This window comes from Pristiophorus japonicus, chromosome 4 (genome assembly GCF_044704955.1).
Source record: "Pristiophorus japonicus isolate sPriJap1 chromosome 4, sPriJap1.hap1, whole genome shotgun sequence".
Classification (NCBI taxonomy): domain Eukaryota; kingdom Metazoa; phylum Chordata; class Chondrichthyes; family Pristiophoridae; genus Pristiophorus; species Pristiophorus japonicus.
In genome coordinates, this window is record NC_091980.1 from 219,751,977 (window position 1) to 219,777,681 (window position 25,705).

Below are 25,705 nucleotides of genomic sequence, written 5' to 3' on the forward strand. Positions count from 1 at the left end.
CCTCTGGTATCTCGGATTGCGTATCCGGATCCGCGCTAGTCTGAACATCATCCTCCACGTGGTGTGTCACAGCACGCTTGCTCATCTGCGGACACTTGTGCTGGAGATGCCCCACTCTCAGACAGCCTTTTCAACTATATTGCTTAAATCGGCACTGCTGGTGCCAGTGATTTTCCCCACAACGCCAACACGGAGAAATCGGATGCATTCCCGTTGGCGGACTTTGGGCAGCCACAGGTTTCGCGTACACAGTCGGGTATGCCCTGCCATGTGCCGCTCTGCCGAATGCCGAATCAATCATATTTACAGTACTTGCCGAGTTTCGATTTTTCACTGACATCTGCTTTCGACTTAGATCCATCATCATGCATGACTGAGTGATCGTGATCTGTTCAAGTCCAACCGCCAGTAACTTATGCAGGATCACCTCGTGGTTGATGCTGATTACAAAGAGGTCCCGCAGCATGTCTGCCAACACAGCCCCAAACTTACAAGGTCCCGCTAGACATCACAGGTCGGCAACGAATTCCGCTGCATTCTGGCCCGAGTGAACGTGCGTGTAAAATCTGTATCTAGAGATGATGATGCTTTCGCCTGGCTTAAGGTGGCTTAAGGTCGTCCTGTACCAGTGTACACAATTCTTCATATGTCTTCTCTGTTGGACTCACAGGCAGGTGTAGATCCTTTATCAGACCATAAACTTTTGGACTGCAAACTGTGAGGAACACCGCCCAGTGCCGATCTGTGTCGCCAACCTCCTCCATTTTATTGGCCATGAAGAACTGGTTCAAATGGCTCACAAAGTCTGCCCAATCTTCTCCTTCCATAAATCACTCCAACAATCGAATTGTGCTCATTTTTGCATGCAAAGTTTCTTGTTGCCTCGTCGCCAAATGTTGTGTGTGCAATAACTGTTAGACTGAGTACTGTTTAACGCCAAGAGGTATGACCTTGGCTCTGCTTTATTAAGGCCCAAAGTCTAATATAAAAAATGACTGGCCTTTTATACTTGGGCTGCACACACGTGCGTGCATGACAGAGGGTATCCTTGAAATGTTTCCTCTGCCCACCTTGGGCTCGCTTGCCATGTAGGAGTTCCGAGTAGAGCACTTGCTTTGGGAGTCTTATGTCAGGCATGCAAACAATGTGGCCTGCCCAACGGAGCTGGTCGAGTGTAGTCAGTGCTTCGATGTTGGGGATGTTGGCCTGATCGAGGACGCTAACGTTGGTGCGTCTATCCTCCCAGGGGATTTGCAGGATCTTGCGGAGACATCGCTGGTGGTATTTCTCCAGCGATTTGAGGTGTCTACTGTATATGGTTCACGTCTCTGAGCCACATAGGAGGGTGGGTATATCACTACAGCCCGGTAGACCATGAGCTTGGTAGCAAGTTTGAGGGCCTGATCTTCGAACACTCTTTTCCTCAGGCAGCCGAAGGCTGTGCTGGCGCACTGGAGATGATGTTGAACCTCGTCGTTGATGCCTGCCTTTGCTGATAATAGGCTCCCGAGGTATGGAAAGTGGTCCACATTGTCCAGGGCCGCGCCGTGGATCTTGATGACTGGGGGGCAGTGCTGTGTGGCAGGGTCAGGTTGGTGATGGACTTTGGTCTTACAGATGTTTAGTGTAAGGCCCATGCTTTCATACGCCTCAGTGAAGATGTTGACTATGACTTGGAGTTCAGTCTCTGAATGTGCGCAGACACAAGCGTCATCCATGGACTGTAGTTTGACGACAGAGGTTGGGACGGTCTTGGATCTGGCCTGGAGACGACGAAGGTTGAACAGGTTCCCACTGGTTCTGTAGTTTAGTTCCATTCCAGCGGGAAGCTTGTTGAATGTGAGGTGGAGCATTACAGCGAGGAAGATCGAGAAGAGGTTTGTCGCGATGACGCAGTCCTGCTTGACCCCGGTCCAGACGTGGATTGGGCCTGTGATGGATCCGTTGGTCAGGATCACGGCTTGCATGTCATCGTGGAGCAGGAGGGTGACAAACGGAGGAGGATGCTCTATAGTCCCTCGCGGTTGAGTGTCAAATGCCTTTGTAAGGTCAAAGAAGGCCACGTACAAGGGTTGGCGCTGTTCCCTGCATTTTTCTTGTAGCTGTCGCGCCATAAAAATCATGTCCATTGTACCCCATAGTGGACGAAATCTGCACTGTCACTCCAGGAGGAGCTCCTCAGCCACAGGGAGAAAACAGTTGAGGAGGATTCTAGCGACGTTGTTTCCAGTGGTTGATAACAGGGAGATTCCTCTGTAGCTGCCGTAGTTGGACTTGTCCCCTTTTTTAAAGTTCCCCTTGGTCGACCTGTGCTTTTAAGGACGAGTGAAAATGACTTCCTCATCTGCGAACTGTGCCTTTAATGACAAGGGGACGTGACGTTCCCCTTGGGCGAACTGTGCCTTTAAGAGCGAGGGGAAGTGACGTTCCTCTTGTGTTAATTGTGCCTTTAAGAGCGAGGGGAAGTGACGTTTCCCGGGCGGCTGTGTTGGGATGGTAACGGGCGGCGGGCTGTTAGCTGTCAGTTAGAGCCAGTGCGGTGAGTGGGCGGCTGGGTGCTTGGCTGCCGGTGAACAGCACTGCTGACCGGGAGCCCTTGGCCTAGCCTAACCCGTACTCACCGTTTGAAGGATGAACAAGCAGGAGATGGCAGACGAGGCTCTCTTCCAGCTCCTTCACACGGAGATCGTTTCTTATGTTTATAAATCTGCCGAGCAGGGCGAGATGGTGAGGAAGCGGCTGGAGGGGAGGGGATGGGAGGGGATCGGGCTTCAGCTTAAAAACAAAGCTTTCGGCTGGGGTTCCACAATATCAAAATCAGGGCGATTTACGCTAGTTTGTATATTGTATGTCAAGTTAATTCAAAAAACAGTCACCCCAAGATCCTCCATTATTATCCAGTATATTCGGCATAGACCAGATGTACCCACATTGTATGAAGGATTTTGATAAAGCAGCGTTGTCTAATGTGGCTAATTGGGAATCCAGATGTGGCTACTTCTACATTTGATTTGTAAATAATAAATGAGTATTGAACATCGTTGTTGGGCATATGATCTCAATACTCATTCAGACAGCGTATGCATGTGTACTTTAACATTTGTGTGTGTTTGTAGGTGAAATGGTAAGATGAAAAGCCCAGCATTCAAGTGTAATTTGATTGTTGTGTGTGCTTTACTTTTTTGGTTCCTGCATATTGGTTACTTGCTAAGGAATATAGGAAAAGGAGTAGGCCATTCAACCCCTCCAGCCAATGATGCAGTTAGATCATGGCTGATCTGTATCTTAACTCCATCTACCTGCCTTGGCTTCAAAACCCTAAAATAGTGTATAACATATATGAAAAATGTGGACTTCAGTCCCAGGGTAACACCAGCAACATTTTGTGTAGAGGGAACGGTCATTGTGGTCAGCTCTACCAATTGGAATAACGGTTCTAGCAGTGGAAAGCAAGCCCAGCCATTAATGAGCAGCTCCAACAGGACATGTCATGGCAAAGGGTGGGCTTGGCGCATCTCTTGAGAGTCAACATTTTCAGCGATCATGCTGACAAAGTGAAAGTACTGCTCGCAACTGTTGGACCAAAACCTGGAAGTTGCACTAAGATGTCCTATGTCTGATAAATTTATACAGAAAAACTGCAAAGTTTTGTACTCATTGGTGGTAGATGTTTAAGTAAATACAAATAATGTGAATGTCTGCTCATGACATTAAGGCAAAATTCGACTAAGTGTGACACCAAGGAGCCCTAGTAAAACTGAAGTAAATGAGAATCAGGAGGAAAGCTAGCCATTGGATGGAGCCATACCTGGCAAAAAGGAAGATATTTGTGGTTGTTGGAGGCCAATCAACACAGCCCCAGGACATTGCTGCAGGAGTTCCTCAAGGCAGTGTCCCAGGCCCAACCACCTTTAGTCGCTTCATCAATGACCATCTTCCATCATAAGGTCAGAAGTGGGGATGTTCGCTGATGAATGCAGTGTTCAGCTTCATTGGCACAGTTTGCATTGTGCTGAAATGATGGCTTGTACATGCAGCTCTTGTCATTTGTTTTTGCTTAACTAACCCAGATCCTTAACCAAACTTGTGGTTTCACTGTGATTGTACTGTGTGACCTGGTGCATTCATATTCCATCAGTGAAACTTAGAGTGAATTGCTCCCGAGTTCTGAGTTTGAAAGCACCACTCAAATTGGCACCTTCAAAAAAACAATCTCATCTCTTGGGGATTCCTTTAGTTATGGCACATGGGTAGGAAATGTTTCAGCTTTTTTTTAGTTTCAAGTTATTATGCTATCTTCCAAGCGGGGCGAACAATACAGGATTCCTTTGTATTATTTTTTTTCCTTCTTGGCCCTGCTTTAAATGTGTCCTTTGGGATCGGAACTATAGCAGACCACATTTACAGTGCAGTTTGAAATCTGCAGTTGGGTCTGAAACCTGCTGGCACTTAATCGATCTGCCAGCCACCTGGTTTATATACCACTGTTGGTGTCGCTGTGAAGCAGGAACTACTTTGTGTGGATGATGTGTGAATTATTTCTTTGTAATTTATTCAAGTCTGTTTGTGCAATGCACTCACTACTTACTGTATAAAGAAGAATACTTTCCCTTTTTTAAAAAAAAACCTGAACACGTGGAAAACTGTTCATTATTCATTGTAACTTTCTTTTAAAAAGAAAGAAGTAATGGTGCCACTTCCTCACCAAAAGGATACAGTCATTGCCATTAGGGAAGTAGCCAGAACAACATTGTGTCTTTTTGATTATGGTTTGATGGTATTTATCTGACATGAGGGTGCGCTTTGATACAAATTACATCACTAAATTGGTGTATACAAATGCAAAAATACTTAACAAAAAAACATCTGTATGCCAGGAGTTGCCCTGTAAATATTGTATTGCAGAACTTACCAACTGGCAGTGGGGTGGGAATCCAGCTGGACCATTGATATTTCCCAATAGAGAAGGAATAGTGAGATCAAGTCATTGCTGTGCAATTAACATGCATGTCCTGATCGGTGCTGCCAGAGCAGCTTGGGCAGGAAGGAAGTTCGCTACTCTTGTGTCAGACTGGAAGTTGTATGTAATAAAAGAATGAAAAAAGTAAACAAAAACAACAGAAGGATAAAAATAGTCTTAAATAAATGTTTTAATGTTCGGATGGTGGAAGAACTGAAGTCAACAGGATATTGTGATAAAAGAAGAATTGTAGGAAACTTGATCACATTCTTGGCTTGAAACTATGGACTACCAATTAAGTATTGTGTTGTAAGATATGGAATCAAACCAAAACAACTAAAGATACATTTATGAAAGCATGTTATGAAGAAGAGTTAAAGAACTTAAAGAAGGGTAACTTTGAAGGTATGAGGCGTGAATTGGCTAGGGTAGATTGGCGAATGATACTTGAGGGGTTGACTCTGGATGGGCAATGGCAGACATTTAGAGACCGCATGGATGAACTACAACAATTGTACATTCCTGTCTGGCGTAAGAATAAAAAAGGGAAGGTGGCTCAACTGTGGCTATCAAGGGAAATCAGGGATAGTATTAAAGCCAAGGAAGTGGCATACAAATTAGCCAGAAATAGCAGCGAACCCGGGGACTGGGAGAAATTTAGAACTCAGTAGAGGAGGACAAAGGGTTTGATTAGGGCAGGGAAAATGGAGTACGAGAAGAAGCTTGCAGGGAACATTAAGACGGATTGCAAAAGTTTCTATAGATATGTAAAGAGAAAAAGGTTAGTAAAGACAAACGTAGGTCCCCTGCAGTCAGAATCAGGGGAAGTCATAACGGGGAACAGAGAAATGGCAGACCAATTGAACAAGTACTTTGGTTCGGTATTCACTAAGGAGGACACAAACAACCTGCTGGATATAAAAGGGGTCAGAGGGTCTAGTAAGGAGGAGGAACTGAGGGAAATCCTTATTAGTTGGGAAATTGTGTTGGGGAAATTGATGGGATTTAAGGCTGATAAATCCCCAGGGCCTGATGGACTGCATCCCAGAGTACTTAAGGAGGTGGCCTTGGAAATAGCGGATGCATTGACGGTCATTTTCCAACATTCCATTGACTCTGGATCAGTTCCTATCGAGTGGAGGGTAGCCAATGTAACCCCACTTTTTAAAAAAGGAGGGAGAGAGAAAACAGGGAATTATAGCCTGACATCGGTAGTGGGTAAAATGATGGAATCAATTATTAAGGATGCCATAGCAGCGCATTTGGAAAGAGGTGACATGATAGGTCCAAGTCAGCATGGATTTGTGAAAGGGAAATCATCTGGAATTTTTTGAGGATGTTTCCAGTAAAGTGGACAAAGGAGAACCAGTTGATGTGATATATTTGGACTTTCAGAAGGCTTTCGACAAGGTCCCACACAAGAGATTAATGTGCAAAGTTAAAGCACATGGGATTGGGGGTAGTGTGCTGACATGGATTGAGAACTGGTTGTCAGACAGGAAGCAAAGAGTAGGAGTAAATGGGGACTTTTCAGAATGGCAGGCAGTGACTAGTGGGGTACCGCAAGGTTCTGTGCTGGGGCCCCAGCTGTTAAAACTGTACATTAATGATTTAGACGAGGGGATTAAATGTAGTATCTCCAAATTTACGGATGACACTAAGTTGGGTGGCAGTGTGAGCTGTGAGGAGGATGCTATGAGGCTGCAGAGCGACTTGGATAGGTTAGGTGAGTGGGCAAATGCATGGCAGATGAAGTATAATGTGGATAAATGTGAGGTTATCCACTTTGGTGGTAAAAACAGAGAGACAGACTATTATCTGAATGGTGACAGATTAGGAAAAGGGGAGGTGCAACAAGACCTGTGTGTCATGGTACATCAGTCATTGAAGGTTGGCATGCAGATACAGCAGGCGGTTAAGAAAGCAAATGGCATGTTTGCCTTCATCGCGAGGGGATTTGAGTACAGGGGCAGGGAGGTGTTGCTACAGTTGTACAGGGCCTTGGTGAGGCCACACCTGGAGTATTGTGTACAGTTTTGGTCTCCTAACCTGAGGAAGGACATTCTTGCTATTGAGGGAGTGCAGCGAAGGTTCACCAGACTGATTCCTGGGATGGCGGGACTGACATATCAAGAAAGACTGGATCAACTGGGCTTATATTCACTGGAGTTCAGAAGAATGAGAGGGGACCTCATAGAAACGTTTAAAATTCTGATAGGTTTAGACAGGTTAGATGCAGGAAGAATGTCCCAATGTTTGGGGAAGTCCAGAACCATGCGTCACAGTCTAAGGATAAGGGGTAAGCCATTTAGGACCGAGATGAGGAGAAACTTCTTCACCCAGAGAGTGGTGAATCTGTAGAATTCTCTACCACAGAAAGTTGTTGAGGCCAATTCACTAAATATATTCAAAAAGGAGTTCGATGTAGTCCTTACTACTAGGGGGATCAAGGGGTATGGCGAGAAAGCAGGAATGGGGTACTGAAGTTGCATGTTCAGCCATGAACTCATTGAATGGCGGTGCAGGCTAGAAGGGCCGAATGGCCTACACCTGCACCTATTTTCTATGTGTCTTATGTGTCTAAGACTATATTGGCTTTGTTCAGCTTTTGGTATTTTCTGTGGAAGAAGTCCAGGTAAAAATGGAGGCATTTTAATTGACTATATACAATATTTTGTGTTGAACTTCCATGACTGGTAAACCTTAGCTATGAGAAAAGATTGAATAAGCTGGGGTTGTTTTCCTTGGAACAGAGAATGCTAAGGGGAGATTTGAGGTGTATAAAATTATGGGGGGCCTAGCTCCTCATCATCATCATAGGCAGTCCCTTGGAATCGAGGAAGACTTGCTTCCACTCTTAAAATGAGTCCTTGGGTGGCTGAACAGTCCAATTCGGGAACCACTGTCCCTGTCACAGGTGGGACAGATAGTCATTGAGGGAAAGGGTGTGTCGTACTGGTTTGCCGCACGCTCCTTCTGCTGCCTGCACTTGATTTCTCGGCGATGAGACTCTAGCTGCTCAGTGCCCTCCCGGATGCACTTCCTCCGCTTAGGGCGGTCTTTGGCCAGGGACTCCCAGGTGTCAGTGGGGATGTTGCACTTTTTCAGGGAGGCTTTTGAGGGCGTCCCCCGTTTCCTCTGCCCACCTTTGGCTCGCTTGCCGTGAAGGAGTTCCGAGTAGAGCGCTTGCTTTGGGAGTCTCGTGTCTGGCATGCGAATGATGTAGTCTGCCCAGCGGAGCTGATCAAGTGTGGTCAGTGCTTCAATGCTGGGATGTTGGCCTGGTCAAGGATGCTAATGTTGGTGCGTCTGTCCTCCCAGAGTGGATAGGAAGGACTTGTTTCTCTTAACAGAGGGGTCAATAACCAGTGAGCATAGATTTAAAGTAGTTGGTAGAAGGATTAGAGGGGAGATGAGGAAGAATTTAGTCACCCAGAGAGGTGGTGGGAGTCTGGAACTCACTGCCTGAAAGGGTGGTAGAGGCAGAAATCCTCACTACATTTAAAAGGTACTTGGATGTGCACTTAAAGCGCCATAACCTTCAGGGCTATGGACCTAGTGCTGGAAGGTGGGATTAGACTGGGTAGCTCGTTTTCGACCGGCACGGACACAATGGGCCGAATGGCCTCCTGTGTCGTAATTTTTCTATGATTCTATAATATGGTCTTTTTGGTAGTATGAATTCTCCATTGTAATTCAGCATTAGTGGTTTAAAATCATGAATGTAGTGATTCTCTTGTATGATTTATCCTGTGTCACAGAGCCACCACAGCTCAATCTTTGTAGAGAGATGCCAGAGACTAGATCCATCACAAGGGAGGAAAATACAGAGTAAGAATCATTGTGTAACTTCTTGTGGCACTGGTAGAAGCCTGGGAGTACGTGGCAAGCATTACTCTTGACTCAATAACCAAAATGGACAGACTACAGTAGATCCACACTGAGTCAGCTTAAACATGGTGAAAACTGTTTTTTGTATTCAGACATTAGTGACTTAACCTGGTAAATGAAATAATATTGCTAGTGTAAATAAGTTATTACCTCTAGAAGTGCAAATCTGAACACTATTCTTTCATTATTTTAGTTTTAGCAGTGAATTGCAATTTACAGGTCACTAAAAACAATGACACCAGCTGGAAAATGCTTGATCTGTGTAGACTGACTGATTTTCTTGACTACATAGTTTTTAAAAAAAGGTAATTTTGTGATTAGTTTTTTGGGGAATAAGACCCAGCCAAGGTTCCAATCTAAAGAAATCGAGAATGTGGCATGTTCTTCACCAGTCAAATCTTTTTGAATTAGTGTTGCTGATTTAGTAATGTTAAGTTGTCGCCAAACTTTCCTGTTTTAATTTTCACTGACCTGTCAGTATTACTGAATCATTTAGCTCCTGTTGGTGGTGTTTTGTTGTGGCCATCAAGATTTTGCTGTAAAAGAATGCCACTGCAGTTTATAATATAAGCCTTTTTTCAATGTTTCAGTTCACTTATTTAAACTGAGGTAAATTCTCCAGTTTCAATTGATTAGAAATAGTGGGATGACCACTATCTACCCGAACCTGCATCTCGTCACATAACACGGGATTTGGTTTTGTACATTTGGCATGGGAATGAAATAAACTGCAATTCAAATAACTTCAACTGAATTTCATCTTTTCTGAGTTAAGGTTGATTTAGGAGAACAGCAGGAGTATTGGCAGGCTGCATAGTGAGGTGAAGGCTTGCAATACAACTTTATTTTGCAAGAATATTGACTGATAATCAGAAAGGTGAAAAATTGGAGCTTGGATATTTAAGGTTTCACTAAAAATTTGCAGAGGTTTTTAGTGCAATTTTCAAAATTAAGGCAACCTCTCTTTTTCTGGTAGGCCATATAGCCCAGAAAAACACCACCTGCTTCTGGAAATAAATACCTTTTTATTTAAAAAAAAAACACAACTCGCATTCTTTCAGTTTAATGCATGCTATAGATGCAACAATAGTACTCATTTTAAATAATGCTTTCCATAAATTTGGACTCTTGGGGCTGAATATTTGGATAGTTTACGAGCTGGGTTTTGATCCTACGCGGCAATGAATGGGGCGGTGAGCTCTTTTGCGTCCGGGCATGATCCTCCGGTCGGGTTTTGCGGCGCGCTTAGAAGCACCACCGGGGAGAGCTGCGCCGGGTGTGCAACAGCTTTCCTTGTGACACCGGCAGAAGTTTTGACTCGCACCCGACCTGTACGCCCCGAAACGTGCCCCACGATGACTGCCAGGGAAAACACAGCGGTCCAGCCCTGCTGGCAGCAGTGAGTTGGATAAACTGCAAAAAAGGTAAGTTCCAGTTTTTCTTTTTTTTTGTAATGATTTGTGTTGTAAGGGTGTTGACAATGTTTTTTGAATGTTTTTGTGAATTTTTGTTCCCCCCCCCCCCCCCCCCTGCAAGGCCTCTCCCAGAGTGCTCCTGGCCGCAAAAGTCATACAACTCCCTTTAGGGCCCAATGACAAAAATTACTCCATGCAGAGCAAACATTAATCGGGCGGTAAATTTTCTGTCCACCTCTGTTTTCGCCCTGAAAACGGCAAAGCCAAAAATCCAGCCCATAGAGTGTAAAGTATATATTATACAACATGTCTAGCTAATAAGTTAAGTGTACAGTTCTTTGTGGAAATTTGGACACTAAACAATGTAATGTATTTGTGCTTTCCTGTTGGCATCAAATACTTGAATTTCTGTAAATCTCTAAATCATTTTGAGGGGAAGCTTCTTCACGCAGAGGGTTGTGGGGAGGTCTGGAACTCACTGCCTGGAAAGGTGGTAGAGGCAAAAACCCTCACCATATTTAAACGGTGCTTGGATGGGCACTTGAACTGCCGTAACCTGCAGGGTTACCGACCTAGAGCTGGTAAGTGGGATTAGACTGGATAACCTCTTGGCTGGTGCAGATACAATGCTAAGTGCTTCAGGGAATCTAATAAGGCCAGAATTATCTCCTGGACTAGTTTCGATTGCCTGGATGGGTCGGAGAGGAATTTTTCTAGATTTTTTTTTTTTTCCCCCAATTGGCATGGGTTTTTAATCTCTTTTTTTTTGCCTCTCTCGAGATCGCATGGCTCCAGGTGGGGTGTAGTGTAAAATGTTGCAATACATGGGGTATCGCAGTCGTGTGGGGCAGACTGGTTGGGCCAGGCGCTCTTTACCTATCTGCCATTGTTCTTTGTTCATAGGTTTATATGTAACCTTCAGGGCTACTGACCGAGGACCATGTGGCTCTTTGAAAGCCGGCGCGGACACGATGGGCCGAAATGGCCACCTTCTGCGCTGTAGATTTCTATGTTTCTATATGTTTGAACTTAAAAAAAAAAAAAATAAGGACAGATGGCTCATTAATCTAATTCTATTAGCTTCAATGAAAATCTTTGAGGTGAAAGAGTTTGAGCTTGATAGTATTGTTATGCTTATTGGATATCTTTGAAGTACCTGCATTGGGTGAATATTGTTGGTCTGCTGCCAGGTTATATTAGGTGTAGTACAATTTAGGAGAGAATAGTAGCAGTGCTGTGTGGAAAGGATAGGGAGAAATAGTAGTATGAGCAAATGAAACTGCCTCCTCTGATTAGTTTTTAATGGAGAAATACGAGTGTCATGATTTCTTTCAGAAAGATAGCTAAGCTATTGAGTCCATTTGCAAGATGGAATGAGGGAATGTGTAAAGAACCTATTGCAGTAATCCAGATGGGTGTGTCCTTAATTGATAACCTCTTATAATATCCAGGATCTTTGCCCTCCAGGCCACATGTATCCTGTGCCAGAAGTTGGGTGTCTAAACTACTCATGGGAAGCATGCAGGGATAGTTTGGTAATGATTCTGCTCATGTGTTTTCTGCTTTTCTGGTTTGTTCCATGAGAAGATATATGACTTCCACTTGGCATGTCTCCACAACAGCAAATTTGAGAGTTTCTTTTACTGCAACATTCGCATTCTACTTTGGTGGGAAATGATTTGAGATTATAACTCCTCTGGTGTGATATCAAAAATGGTTAAATTAGTGCTCAGAGGCATTTGGACCTCATGAACACTTTAAAACTTTCTCTAGTTTGATTTAAATGCTGTGGTTGCAAATGTTGCCATTCGCACTCAATTTTAAATTTTAAAAGTTGGGTGGAAGCTTTGAATGTGTGTATTAGTGAGGATGAATGCTCAGAGGCCAGGATAATTCTAAATTGGAGCCAGGCAGTTAAATGAGGTACTGCTTGACTGGAGCTGAGACTGGTAGCTGCAGTATAAGTGGGCCTTTTGAGATAAGGAATGTGGAGATATGGGGATTGAATTTGAACTTGCGAATTGAAGCAAGTTAATGGGGTAGAAATTCCGATGTCCTGGGGTCCGTACAAGGTTCCTACGTACCTGGGAAGGCATCGGAAAAGCCGGTTTTCAGCGCGCAATGCGCATGTGCTGAAGACCAGCTTTTCTGATCTGTCAAGCTGGAGCTTGACCGATCGTAGCCAGATCGGGAGCAAGGACAGTTGTACAGGCAAGATTGCAATATTTACACATATCTTGCCCAGCAAATGTCCTCAAAAACTTTGTGCCTGAAAAATCAGGCGCATAGCCTACTTTTACAGGCGTAAGTGTTTTAAAACACACAAACATATTAAAATTTATGAAAACATTTTATTGTTTAAAAACACTCCCCACTACAGTAAGTTTATTTTAAGGCATAATAAAAAAAAAACGGGGAAAATATATATTTTTTAATAAGACATTAATAACTAATTTAAATGAATCTTAAATATATAGTGTATATTTTCTATTTTTTAGTGTTTGGGTGGATTTCTTATTCATAGTAATAGGAGTTTCGGACTTGGGGAAACTCCTATTACTATGATTGAGAATATACTATACCTGATTGGGTGCCCAGAGCCATGTGACTCCAGCTCCAGACCTACGCAGGAGATCGAGTGGGTGCTGCAGCTTCAGGTAGATGCGCATTTTTTCTTTAAAATTTAGTTGAACACCCGCGAGAAGGAGAAAGCGGAATTTCTACGCCAACATTTCACCATTGGTATAGCACTGCATATTAGTACTTCAAAGCATTGTGTCACTTATTACACTACAGTGAAAATGAAAGTAGTTTTCCTATGGAAAAAAATGTTTCTCATGCAACATTTAAGCAACGAAGAATGTTAATCAGAAAGTTACTTTCATGGAAGACATTTTTCATAAAATATCCTAAGGTTGCACTGGTAACATGTGAAACTTAATCTACTACCAGTAAGTAAATTCCTCCACGTGCTTTGGCAGTGCACAACAGCTTCATCACTCTTAAATATTTTTTCTTTTTTTCTTAGGAAAGTGGAAGATGTGTCACCAAGCTGGAAAACATGGGATTCAGAGTAGGACAAGGACTAATAGAAAGGTAGTAAGGTGGTTTTTGAAGAGATATAAATAAAAACAGTAAATTATCACAAAGCATAGTGATCTGTTTCCTACTTATTTCATTCGATGACAGAGCATGCTGCCACATCTATATTGGAAAAAACTTTGCATTTGTGGTGCATATTTAAAGACCAACTTGTTCTGTGTAGTATTTTATTCATCTTTTCTGCTGTCGCAAAAAAGAAGCTTTGCAGCCAATGAAAAGGCATCGTCACTTGCTTAGATTTACATAATTTAAATAGATACAAGAAACTTGAGGGCTAATTCCCAGCAGGAAAGCTGTGCTCAAAGGGAGTACAGGGTGGAGGGAAGACTGCAACACTAGTTCCAAACTGTACTTGCTTGGCTTTCGAATGGGATCATGGAATTACAGACACACTTCACTACAACGAATCTCCTCGGGACTGGCAGAAAACATTGTTGTATAAGGGTGATCACTATGTTAGGCTTTGACGATTTGCATTGGCCGGAGTTTTATTGGGAAAGAGCTGATTTTTAAAAAAGGCCAGTTTTGTCGACATTATAAATGTCTATTGGACTGTAGTTCTGTATAAGAGATGGAAATACATCTGTCAGCCACGTGCAAGTCACCTCTGTGTCAACTCCACCCTTTTCGCTCATGACTGTTATAAATTTTAAATTGTGTCACTGCTTAAAGTGGTCCAGTAATCCATTTTAAGTTTTCGATCCCTGAAGAATAGGCAAATATTTTGGGCTTTGCATGTGACACAATGCCTGACACTAGAATGTTAACTCTCTCTTGCTGTTTTAAACCAGCGATTGACTGTTTCATCAGGATCTTAATGAGTTGCAGTATGGATTTGTGTTCTCTGGATCGGCGCTTCATCTTCGACCATAGCAGGCTTAATTTTTTTCTCTGGCCCACTAGTTGCAACAGTGCTCTTTGCAGATTGTGGTTTACAATTTTGCTTTATGGTCCAGATCATCGATAATAGCAAGTTTTGTTTTCAGAGATAAAGGCAATTGCTTACTCGCCATGTTTACATACTGGTTGAAGTTTTCTTGCGCCAGTTGTCTTCTCGCGCCCTTGTTGGTTTATGTGTAGATGGCTGACTGTCCTTTCCGGCAATAAATTCATGTGTCATTTGGGATTCACCCTACGATAGAGTATCTTTCAATTCGGCTCAGCTTCAATTCCATGATTGTATTAGGGCCAGTCTGGATAGACCCTGCTTAAATGTGTGTGATAGTAGGGCTGATTTGTATTGAAAAAATAATGTCTTGCCATTGAGATTGTTAAAATCGGGGTTTGTTATAAATTGGGTTCATTATAGTGAAGTTATGCTGTATGTTCATAGTAACCTGAAATTCTTATTTTTACACTTCCAATATTTTTGATAAACCTATAAACTTAACTGCTCATTCAGTGAAATTAGTATTTGCAGGATGCTGTTCCTACATCACAGCAACTTGTAATTATATTTGCAGGATGTTTGTTTGTTTACTGACGTTTTAAAGCCAGGTCATTATGTTCAACTAAAGCAGTTGGATGTTCATATTTTTTCTGGTTTTGATCACAGATTTACTAAAGATACTGCACGATTCAAGGATGAATTGGATGTCCTGAAGTTCATCTGTAAAGACTTCTGGACCAGTGTATTTAAAAAACAGATTGACAATCTTCGGACTAATCATCAGGTAAATAGTTTAAGTGTATTTAAAGTGCTTACTAATTAAGTAGCTGTGTTTTAAAAATCTGAGTTTCACTGACATAAAAACTGGCAAAATAAATCATTTGAGAAATGGAACATATTGTAACAAGTGTAAATGCACATACTGTTGCCATATCATTATTTTGATTTGGTCAGCAATTGTAGTTCCATTGTCAGAAGCTCAAAATTGTACTTTCCTTCTTCTGGCCTCTTAGCATTGTTTTCCCATTGCAGAAGGTTAGCAGGCAAGAAAAATCTAAAAGGATGTGGGAAAGGGCAGGGGATTATGACAAGTGGATAGCCCAGGCACAATGGATTGCATAGCCTCCTTGGTGCTGTAAATTTCTATGGGCCCAAGTTTCGAGCCGCGCCTAGAACGGCGCAGTCTCGACCTGGATGCCCGTTTTTCGCGCCACAAAGTGTGCCTAAAAAAAACCCTCCGTATTCTCCACCTCCCTGCAGGTCCTCTGGCCCTCAGCGCAGCACAGCAGGAGCTGTAGGGGGCGGAGCTAGGACCCTGCGCCAAAAACAGTGCCGGGACCTCTGCACATGCGCGCTACAGTGGACGCGCAAGTGCAGTAGCTCCAGACGCCCGAAACTGTGTGGGAGGGGCCCGAAGCACGCAGCCCCTAGCCCTGGCCCAATGGCCTCACTGGGGGTGCGTGAATAAGGCTCCTCCCACGGCCAGCTCCTGCTTCCTCCCAACCCGACTCGACCCCCACTTCCCGCCCCCGGACCGGACCTGACACCCGCTCCCTCTCTCTCTTTTTCCCCCCCCCCTCCCCCCCCAGACTGGACCCGACAGCCGCCCCCCCCCCACCCCCGCGCCTCCGGACTGGATCCGACCTGACCTCCCTCCTCCCGAACTGAACTGACCTCCCTCCCACCACCCCATGACCCGACCCAACGCCACCTACCTGTAAATCTGGTGCTGGGGACGGGCACGCTGTTGGAGGGCTCCCGGTGCTGCAGTCGGTAAGTAGAAAATGTTTTATTTATTGATTAAAAAAAAAAAAATTTTTTTTGATTTATTGATGTATTTATCATTTATTATTGATGATGGCTCCTTATTTGTAAAACTGAAGTGTTTAATGTTTGTAAACTTCCCTTTAAACACCCCCCCCCCCCCCTCACCATTCCCTACGCCTGATTTGTAACCTACGCCTGATTTTCTAAAGTGTAGACAAGGTTTTTTCGAGCGTACAAAAATCTTCACTTACTCCATTTTAAGTTAGTTTGGAGTAAGTTTTCACTTACGAAACTTTGAAATCAGGTGTAAGTGGCCGGACACGCCCCCTTTTGAAAAAAAAATTCTGTTCCAAAGTGAAACTGTTCTAACTGACCAGAACTGGAGCAAACTAAATGTGGAGAATTCTGATTTCTAAGATACTCCGTTCAACACCAGTTGCTCCTAAAAAATCAGGAGCAAATCATGTGGAAACTTGGGGCCTATGATTCTAACTTGGTTTCAGCTTTCTACCAGTGACACTCTGTAACTGACCATCAGCACCGACATGAAAATGCCCTGTCGTGACTCAACTGCCAATTTAAGAATGAAAACAGTGCTCCGCTTGGTCCTTTGGTGATGGCATAACCAGGATCATGAGATCTCCATGTGGAGAAGTGCCGGCATGAACCCATGTTCTACTACTCATGATGGTGAAGTGGTGCACTAACATGCTGCATTACCTTACCGCCGATAGTTTCTTGGTTAATCCTTGGCATATTAAAACTTTAATCCAGTTTTGGGACCTTAATTTTGTGCTGCATAAACAAATGCAGCTTTCTCCTTAACCGATAAATTTGCAATTATTGTCCCTTGACAATAATTTATTTCTCATTTCATAGACCTGAATCTTGGCAAGGGAGAGGAAACGGAGAGTGGGGGCATTCTATAAAGTGGATATTGGTGGGGCCTTTGCCAGTATTGTGGAAATGTTTCCTTTTAGCGCAAGTTCTGACTCGCTGGTATGTATTTAACCCCTTGCAACCTGTATTACACTACCACCAGAGGGCTTACCTATTGGGAGTCCCAAGGGATCCCAGCATTCCTTGGGAGCACTGAATATAAGCAGGCCACCCACGAGGTACCTGCACTCTGGAGTCTTATTAAAGGAGCTAAGGTCACACTTTGTTCATTGCTCACAGTACTCAGTTTCATCCTTTATTATGAGTATCAATTGGTGACGAGGTAATGAACAACCACGCAGAAATGCAAAGAACAGTTGGTATCGTGGAGAAGTTCTCAGAAGAGGACGATTGGGAGGCCTTTGTGGAAAGACTCGACCAATACTTTGTGGCCAACGAGCTGGGAGGGGACGAGAACGCTGCCAAACAAAGGGCTATCTCCCTTACCATCTGTGGGGCAACAACCTATGGCCTCATGAAGAATCTTCTAGCTCCGGTAAAACCAGCAACTAAATCCTATGAAGAATTGTGTACGCTGGTCTGGGAGCACCTAAATCCTAAGGCGAGCATTTTGATGGCAAGATATCGGTTCTACACGTGTCAGCGGTCGAAGGGCCAGGAAGTGGCGAGCTATGTCGCCGAACGAAGGCGCCTTGCAGGACATTGCGAATTTGAAGGATTCCTAGAACAAATGCTTATACTTTTTTGTACTGGGCATTGGCCATGAGGTAATCCTTCGCAAACTGTTGACTGTTCAAACTCCAAATCTAAGAAAAGCCATAACGATAGCCCAGGCATTTATGTCCACCAGTGACAACACCAAACCGATTTCGCAGAGTAGAGAGGTTTCGGCCAGTACTGTGCACAAAGTAATGTAGTTTTCGAGCAGGAATATACATGGCAGAACGTACACACCGGCTGCTGCTACCCGACCTCAGATGACCCAGAGTCCGCCATCAATCGTTAATGCGAGGCAGTTAACACCTTGTTGGCATTGTGGAGGTGATCATCGGGCCCATCAATGCCGCTTCAAGCACTATGCGTGCAATGGCTGCAGAACAATGGGACGCCTCCAGTGAATGTGCAGACGAGTTGCAAACCCTGCAAACCACATGTTGCAGAGGAAGATCGATCCACTGTGGGTCAGGCTGAAATGGAGACTCGTACCGAGGAGGCATAAGTGTATGGGGTGTACACATTCACCACGAAATGTCCACCGATAATGTTGAAAGTTGAACTGAACAGAATTCCAGTATCTATGGAACTGGACACTGGTGCGACTCAGTCCATAATGAGTAAAAAGGCCTTCGACAGGCTGTGGTGCAACAAGGCACACGGGCCCAAGCTCGGCCCCATTCACACCAAACTAAGGACTTGCACCAAGGAACTAATCCCTATAATTGGCAGTGCGGAAGTCAAAGTCTCCTATGATCCTGCTGTGGATCGTGCCAGGGGATGGCCCCACACTGTTTGGCAGAAGCTGGCTGGGAAAAATCTGCTGGAACTGGGACGAAATCCGAGCGCTTTCGTCCGTCGTCGACGACGCCTCGGTGCCCAGGTTCTGAACAGATTTCCATCGTTGTTCGAGCCAGGCATTGGAAGCTTCTTGGGGGCGAAAGTGCAGATCCATTTGGTTCCAGGTACGTGACCCATCTACCACAAGGCACGGGCGGTACCATATATGATGTGTGAAAAAGTGGAAATTGAGTTGGACAGGCTGCAGCGAGAAGGCATCATCGCGCCAGTGGAATTTAACGAGTGGGTCAGTCCGATTGTCCCGTACAAAGAGGATGGCACGGTCAGAATTTGTGGGGACTATAACGATTAACTGTTTCTCGCTGCAGGACCAGTACCCGCTACCCAAGGCAGACGCCCTATTTGCGACCCTGGCTGGAGAGAAGACGTCACCTCTGCCTACATGACGCAGGAGCTGGAGGAGTCTTCGAAAGGCCTCACCTGCATCAACACGCACGAAGGTCTGTTCATCTATAACAGATGCCCGTTCGGGGCGGCAATCTTCCAACGGAACATGGAGAGCCTGCTAAAGTCGGTTCTTCGCACCGTGGTTTTCCAGGACGACATACTGGTTACAGGTTGGGACACCATTGAACACTTGAAGAATCTGAAAGAGGTTCTTAGTTGATTTGGATCGCGTGGGACTCTAGTTGAAACGCTTGAAGTGTGTTTTCCTGGCGCCTGAGTTAGAGTTCTTGGGAAGAAGAATCGCAGCAGACGGCATCAGACCCACCGACGCCAAGACCTGAGGCCATTAAGAACATGCCTAGACCACAGAATGTGATGGAGCTGCGGTTGTTCCTGGAACTCCTTAACTATTTCTGTAATTTCCTACCTGGGTTAAGCACCCCGCTAGGACCCCTACATGTGCTACTGCACAAGGGAGACGACTGGGTATGGGGGAATTCACAAGAGGCTGCCTTTGAGAGAGCCAGAAATCTGTTGTGTTCAAACAAACTGCTTGTCCTGTATAACCCCTGTAAACGATTAGTGCTAGCTTGCGATGCGTCGTCATACGGGGTCGGGTGTGTGTTACAACAGACTAACGAATCGGGGATTTTGCAACTGGTTGCTTTCGCGTCCAGGAATTTGTCCAAGGCCGAAAGGGCCTACAACATGATTGAAAAAGAGGCTCTGGCATGCGTTTACGGGGTAAAAAAAATGCACCAGTACTTGTTTGAGATTGAAACTGACCACAAGCTGCTCATATCGCTGTTCTCTGAGAGCAAAGGGGCTAACATCAATGCCTCTGCCCGCATCCAAAGATGGGCGCTCATGCTGTCTGCATACAACTATGTAATCCGCCACAGACCAGGCAAAGAGAACTGCGCTGATGCTCTGTCGGCTACCGTTGCCTACCACCGGGGTGGAAATGGCACAGCCTGCGGACTTGCTCATGGTAATGGATGCATTCGAAAACGAAAAGTCACCTGTTACGGTCTGCCAGATCAGGACCTAGACCAGCCAGGATCCTTTACTGTCCTTGGTTTTAAAAAAAAACTGTCCCCTCCATGGGAGCTGGTCCAACGTCCCAGCGGAGATGCAGGAGGCGATTAAGCCGTTCCACAGGCGCAAAGATGAAATGTCCCTGCAGGCGGACTGTCTGTTGTGGGGTAATTGCGTGGTATTGCCCAAGAAAGGCAGCGATACGTTAATTTGTGAACTGCGCAGCACCCACCCAGACATTGTAATGATGATGGCCATCGCCAGATCCCATGTGTGCTGACCCGGCATCAACTCCGATTTAAGCATGCGTGTGCCAGTGCAACACTTACACTCAGCTGAGCAATGCACCCAGAGAGGCACCGCTAAGTTTGTGGTCGAGGATCCACGTGGACTATGCGGGCCCATTTCTAGGCAAAATGTTCTTGGTTGTTGTGGATGCTTACTGAAAATGGATTGAATGTGCAATAATGTCTGTAAGCACGTCCACGGCTACCATTGAAAGCCTACGAGCCATGTTTGCCATGCAAGGCCTGCCTGATGTCCTAGTCAGCAACAATGGGTTTTGTTTCATCAGTGCTAAATTCAAGGAATTCATGACCCGCAATGGGATCAAGCACATCACATCTGCCCTGTTCAAGCTCGCAACCAACGGCCAGGCAGAACAGGCAGTTCAGACCATTAAGCAAAGCTTGAAACGCGTGTCGGAAGGCTCCCTGCAGACCCGACTATCCTGAGTGCTGCTCCGCTACCGCACCAGACCCCACTCACTCACTGGGGTTCCCCCAGCTGAGCTGCTCATGAAAAGGTCGCTCAAAATAAGGCTCTCTCTCGTCCACCCTATTCTCCATGATTCCGTGGAGAGCAGGCAGCATCAACAAAGTATGTACCATGACTGCGCAAATTTGTCACGTGATATTGAGGTCAAGGACTTTGTGCTCAATTATGGACATGGTCCTAAATGGCTCGCTGGCATGGTCATAGCCAAAGAGGGGAGTAGGGTGTTTCAGGTCAAATTGGCCAATGGACTAACGTGCAGAAAACATTTGGACCAAATCAAATTGCAGTTCACCAACAGCTACGAATAACCCGAAGAAGACACCACCAATATTGACCCTCCAACACACACACAAGTGGCAACCGACATCATGGTTGACCACGAAGCCGAACTTGCCATCCCCAGCAGCCTGGCAAGGCTAGCAGCCCAACAGCCCAGTGAAGAACTAAGCAACTCACTCACACCCGCATATGTACCAAGGCGATCGACAAGAGAGTGAAAAGCCCCAGATCGTCTCACCTTGTTAACAAGTGTACTATTAACTTTATGGGGAGTGATGTTATGTATTTAACCCCTTGCAACCTGTATCACACTACCACCAGAGGTCCTACCTGTTGGAATGCCAAGGGATCCCAGCATCCTTTGGGAGCACTGTATATAAGCAGGCCACCCATGAGGTTCCTGCACTCTGGAGTCTTATTAAAGGAGCTAAGGTCACACTTGCTCATTGCTCACACACTCAGTACTCAGTACTCAGTTTCATCCTTTATTATCAACTGGCTTGTATAGAATTTATAAATAGAATAAAACTCAAACCTATGTACACAGTCAGTATAACTTCATTGCACTTGAGAAATTATAGTTGAAGAATTGCTATTTATAAAGATTTTCTTTTTGTCTTGTTTAAATGCAGAGACTATTGTTAGCTTGACATGGAAATGTTAAAAACATACACTTTGTAATAACATACTAAAATTGATGACCGCACTTGGGAGTCTGGAGGTGACAAAGGCATGGATGAGGGTTTCAGCAGCAGATATGAGGAGAGACTGGATCAACTGGGCTTGTATTCACTGGAGTTTAGAAGAATAAGAGGGGATCTCATAGAAACATATAAAATTCTGACGGGATTGGACAGGTTAGAGGCAGGAAGAATGTTCCCGTTGCTGGGGAGTTCCAGAACCAGGGTCACAGTCTAGGAATAAGGGGTAAGCCATTTAGGACCGAGATGAGGAGAAACTTCTTCACTCAGTGGTTAACGTGTGGAATTCTCGACCACAGACAGTTGTTGAGGCCAGTTCGTTAGATATATTCAAAAGGGAGTTGGATATGGCCCTTGCAGCCAAAGGGATCAAGGGGTATGGAGAGAAAGCAGGAAAGAGGTACTGAGGTTGAATGATCAGCCATGATCTTATCAAATGGCGGTGCAGGCTCGAAGGCCGAAAGGCCTACTCCTGCACCTAATTTCTATGTTTCTATAGGCTGATGTTGGGGTGGAAGTAGGCAGTGTTTGTGCTGGTTCAGTCAAGAAAGTGAGGGGGATGGAATCTGTGGCATGTGTCTGACAGCTTGGAGGCAGTGGAAGGTTCAGCTGAGGTGGTGGAGAGGCAGAACTGGGTGTTGTCAGCTGACTCCTTGGCCGGAATTTTACCGGCGCTCAAAGGGTGGGTTTGAAGGCGGGTCCGCTGTCGAAATCTAAAAGATTGACAATCTGCCTCCATGTCAGTTTCCCAAGTGCTGGGTCTGCCTACGTTTTACAAACATGACACCAAGCAGCAGGGAGCCAATTGACATAGTTAAAAGCTTATTAAAAGGAATTTAAGCAGCATTTGACCATTTTCCAGCTTTTTCACAAGGTTTTCGGGGCTCGGGGATCACATCAGGTAAGTTGGTCAGGGTTTCAATTGCTCTCCATTCCTCTGAATAGTTGACTGCTGCAAAATTTCACAGCTGTTCACTTTCCAATCTTAGAAGCTTGAGTGTTAAGGATTTGGAAGACCACTTTGAGATTTATGCAGATAGGAAGTGTTTGGAGTAAACTCTCTATCCACTGTCCCCTCCTTGGAACAACTGATCTCACCATTGACCGATCACTTCTGTCATATCAACTTCAGCTGCCATCCGTTCCATCAGCATCGGTACCATTGGGGGAAAAAAAAATCTCAACTTGGTCCTCAGAATCCCACCACAATCAGCCCCAGCACTAGGCACACCAACAGCACCAACAACAACACCAACCTTCTCCGCAATCACCTGATGCTGCACATGCACAGGGGATCAACACCTGACTACATTGCTGCCAGGGATGGCCTCACTATGACCAGATTTGCTTCACTTGACGCTGTACACTCTGGCTGCCACATGATGCGCCAGGTTGGCACCATCTCATACCAGCACCATAAAGCATCCCTGTAATGCCCAAGCCATTCCTTTCACACATCACCGTTGCAGGGTGGGGGGCGGGGGGATGGGGGGGTGTATCGTTATGTCTCACCATTCACTACAACTCATTAAGCCACCTCCAAAGGCGCACACAAATCTGTCTATGAAGGCAAAGTTTTGAAAATAAAGATTTCAATGTTTGACAACACACTAACAAACTTTACATAAACATTGGCTAAAAGACCCAAGTGCCTATCCTTGTGCGTTGTTAGTTGGCATGATTGGAGAAGGATGAGGGCGAGTGTGAGGGGTGGCTAGTGAGATGGGGATGTGATAATGTAGAGAGAGGGACAGAGAGAAAGAGGGGGTGTAAGGCAAGTTGGTGTGAGTAAGGCTGTGCAGGAGTAGGGTAGGGAAGGCAAAGTGATGGGGATGTGATGAGGCACAGCAGGATGAGGTTGAGTGTGGCTTTGCAGTAACGTTTCGTGATCTATTGAGATCATTGAAAGGTTTGCGCCATTGCAGCCTGGTCCTCCTGATGACACCCCTGCTTGTGCCCTCCTGTGTAATGTGCAACCAGGCTGTGTTGGTCTCCTGGGGAGGTCTCTTCTGCCCATTGGAAGGGAAGAGAGCCTGTGTGCAGCCGTGCACCTTTGACAAGCAGTGTACAATGTTTGCAGCACCTTAATGCTGCAGAACACTGACAGCACAGCTGTCAAAATGAATGTGGAAATGGTCCCTTTAAGGAAACTGGCTGATGACGCATCATCAAATGACCTCATCAGTCCACTTCCTTTTTAATTGGCTGGGAACCTCGCAGTGCTGGCTTAACCAGCCCCATCAAGGTCAAATTCTTTTCACAGAGCGGGATGGAGCCAGGAATGGGGTCGCAAACCACCACCTACCTCGGCCGCCTCGGACTCGCTGAGGTTGGCGAAATCGAGGCCCTTATCTGTGGATTTTGTCGCCAAGGGACACCATGCAGATGAGGAAGAGGATGGGGCCAAGGAGGAAGAGGAGGGCCAAAGATAGACCCTTGGGGGACTCTGAAGGTAACAGTGTAGGGACAGGAAAAGAAGCTATTGCTGGAGATGCTCTGGCTACAGTCAGATAAGTTACAGTGGAATTTGTCCATATTTTTACAGGAAACTGCCTATGTAAATTTTGCATGTTGTATTTACACCTTGCTAGTGATGGCAGTGCTGTTCTTCTACTGATGGTGTCATTACAACATGATAAATTAATCTCAGCATTTTCTGTTATAAATGTGGATACAGGAATTTAAAAAGGGGGGGAAGGTGAAGGGAAGTGCATGCAAATGTAAGAATTTAATATAATCAATTTATTCCCCCCCACCGATCTGCCATATATTAATAGTGCAGCTATTCTTGTACTTCTAGCTTTTTAATTGGAGTTTTAAAAAAAAATAAAGAACTCCTCTCTAATTTGAATCCCAGTGAATCTAAATGTTGAAGCCTTGGTTAAAAACTGATGAGGACCAAATTGAACTTTGTTGCTATCAAAGCCACTTTCCACAATGAAACCAAAGTGAGAAATGTGTTGCATGTTTTTAGCTGGATAGTTCTGTGTATTAATCTAAAATGTGTGCCCTTTTTGTAAATTTGTTTAAGAGGAAAGACTTGTATTTAAATGGTACCTTATCACGTCTCTCAAATGTCTCTGCTTTAATGAATTGCATTGAAATGCAGTAAATATTATGTAGCCAAAATAGTCGGCTAGATCACACGAACAATATATACCTGCACTGAGTTCATTGACATCACAAACAATAAGGTGACTGACCAATTAATTTTTTTTTGGTGATCGAAGGAAAATGTTGCCTAGGACACTGAGAACTCCCTGCTTTCCTTTGAATAGTGCCAGTGGAATTTGTTGTATCTATCTGAATTATAGGAATAGGAAGACAGGGTCTCGGTTCAATGTCTCATCAAAAGGATGGCACTTCTGGAAGTGCAGCACTCTTCAGTACTATACTGGAGAGTCAGCCTAGTTTAATCAGTCCTGGAGTTTGATGTGAAAGTAACATGAGACTGAAATATGCCTATCGAGTGACTTACCATTATCCATTTAACATGTTGAGCAGCTGTCTTCACATTAACTTTACAGGGTATTTATGTGCTCCAAGACAACAAGTTCCGCCTTTTGACTCAGATGTCTGCAGGGAAACAATACTTGGAACATGCACCCAAGGTATATATTTTGGTTATCTTGAGTAAGTAAATGGATCTATAGAGACACAAGTTGATAATCTGGAAAGAGTAATACTATATAATAATGTAGTTAATCGAGCAGCATAAAAGTTTGAATCTGGGCTCAATCAGTTGGACGTGTAACAAGTTTTAAAAATTATGAAGAGTTGTAGGTGAGTGAATCGGGGGAAATTATTTTCTTGGGTTCAGGAGTCGATGACGAAGATTAGTCAGTTTAAAACATTCATTTAAGAGAGTGTATAGAAGGAGGTTTCTTTATGCAGAATTGTTGGAGCATGGAATAATTTGCCATATGGCAGAGATGACTGCACCTTTTGGGGGAAAATGGATGAATAGTAAAAGTAGAGGAACATACAGAGCAATGGAAAGAGACTGTGGCAATAGGACTAATTT

At 44.6% G+C, this 25,705-nt stretch overlaps 1 protein-coding gene across 2 annotated transcripts in view; it reads left to right on the plus strand.

Annotated features, from left to right (window-relative positions):
• The first annotated feature begins 2,483 nt into the window (after nucleotides 1–2,483).
• LOC139263286 (trafficking protein particle complex subunit 6B) overlaps nucleotides 2,484–25,705 on the plus strand; it is a 51,436-nt gene continuing 28,214 nt past the window's right edge. Inside the window, exons 1-4 of one of the 2 annotated variants that reach the window (XM_070879127.1) lie at nucleotides 2,484–2,727; nucleotides 13,295–13,362; nucleotides 14,924–15,041; nucleotides 25,209–25,292. In XM_070879127.1, coding sequence (XP_070735228.1) covers nucleotides 2,632–2,727; nucleotides 13,295–13,362; nucleotides 14,924–15,041; nucleotides 25,209–25,292 — 366 coding nt within the window. In that variant the 5' untranslated portion in view covers nucleotides 2,484–2,631. The remainder of the gene's footprint in view (nucleotides 2,728–13,294; nucleotides 13,363–14,923; nucleotides 15,042–25,208; nucleotides 25,293–25,705) is intronic. The other variant, XM_070879129.1, reaches the window with a different exon arrangement.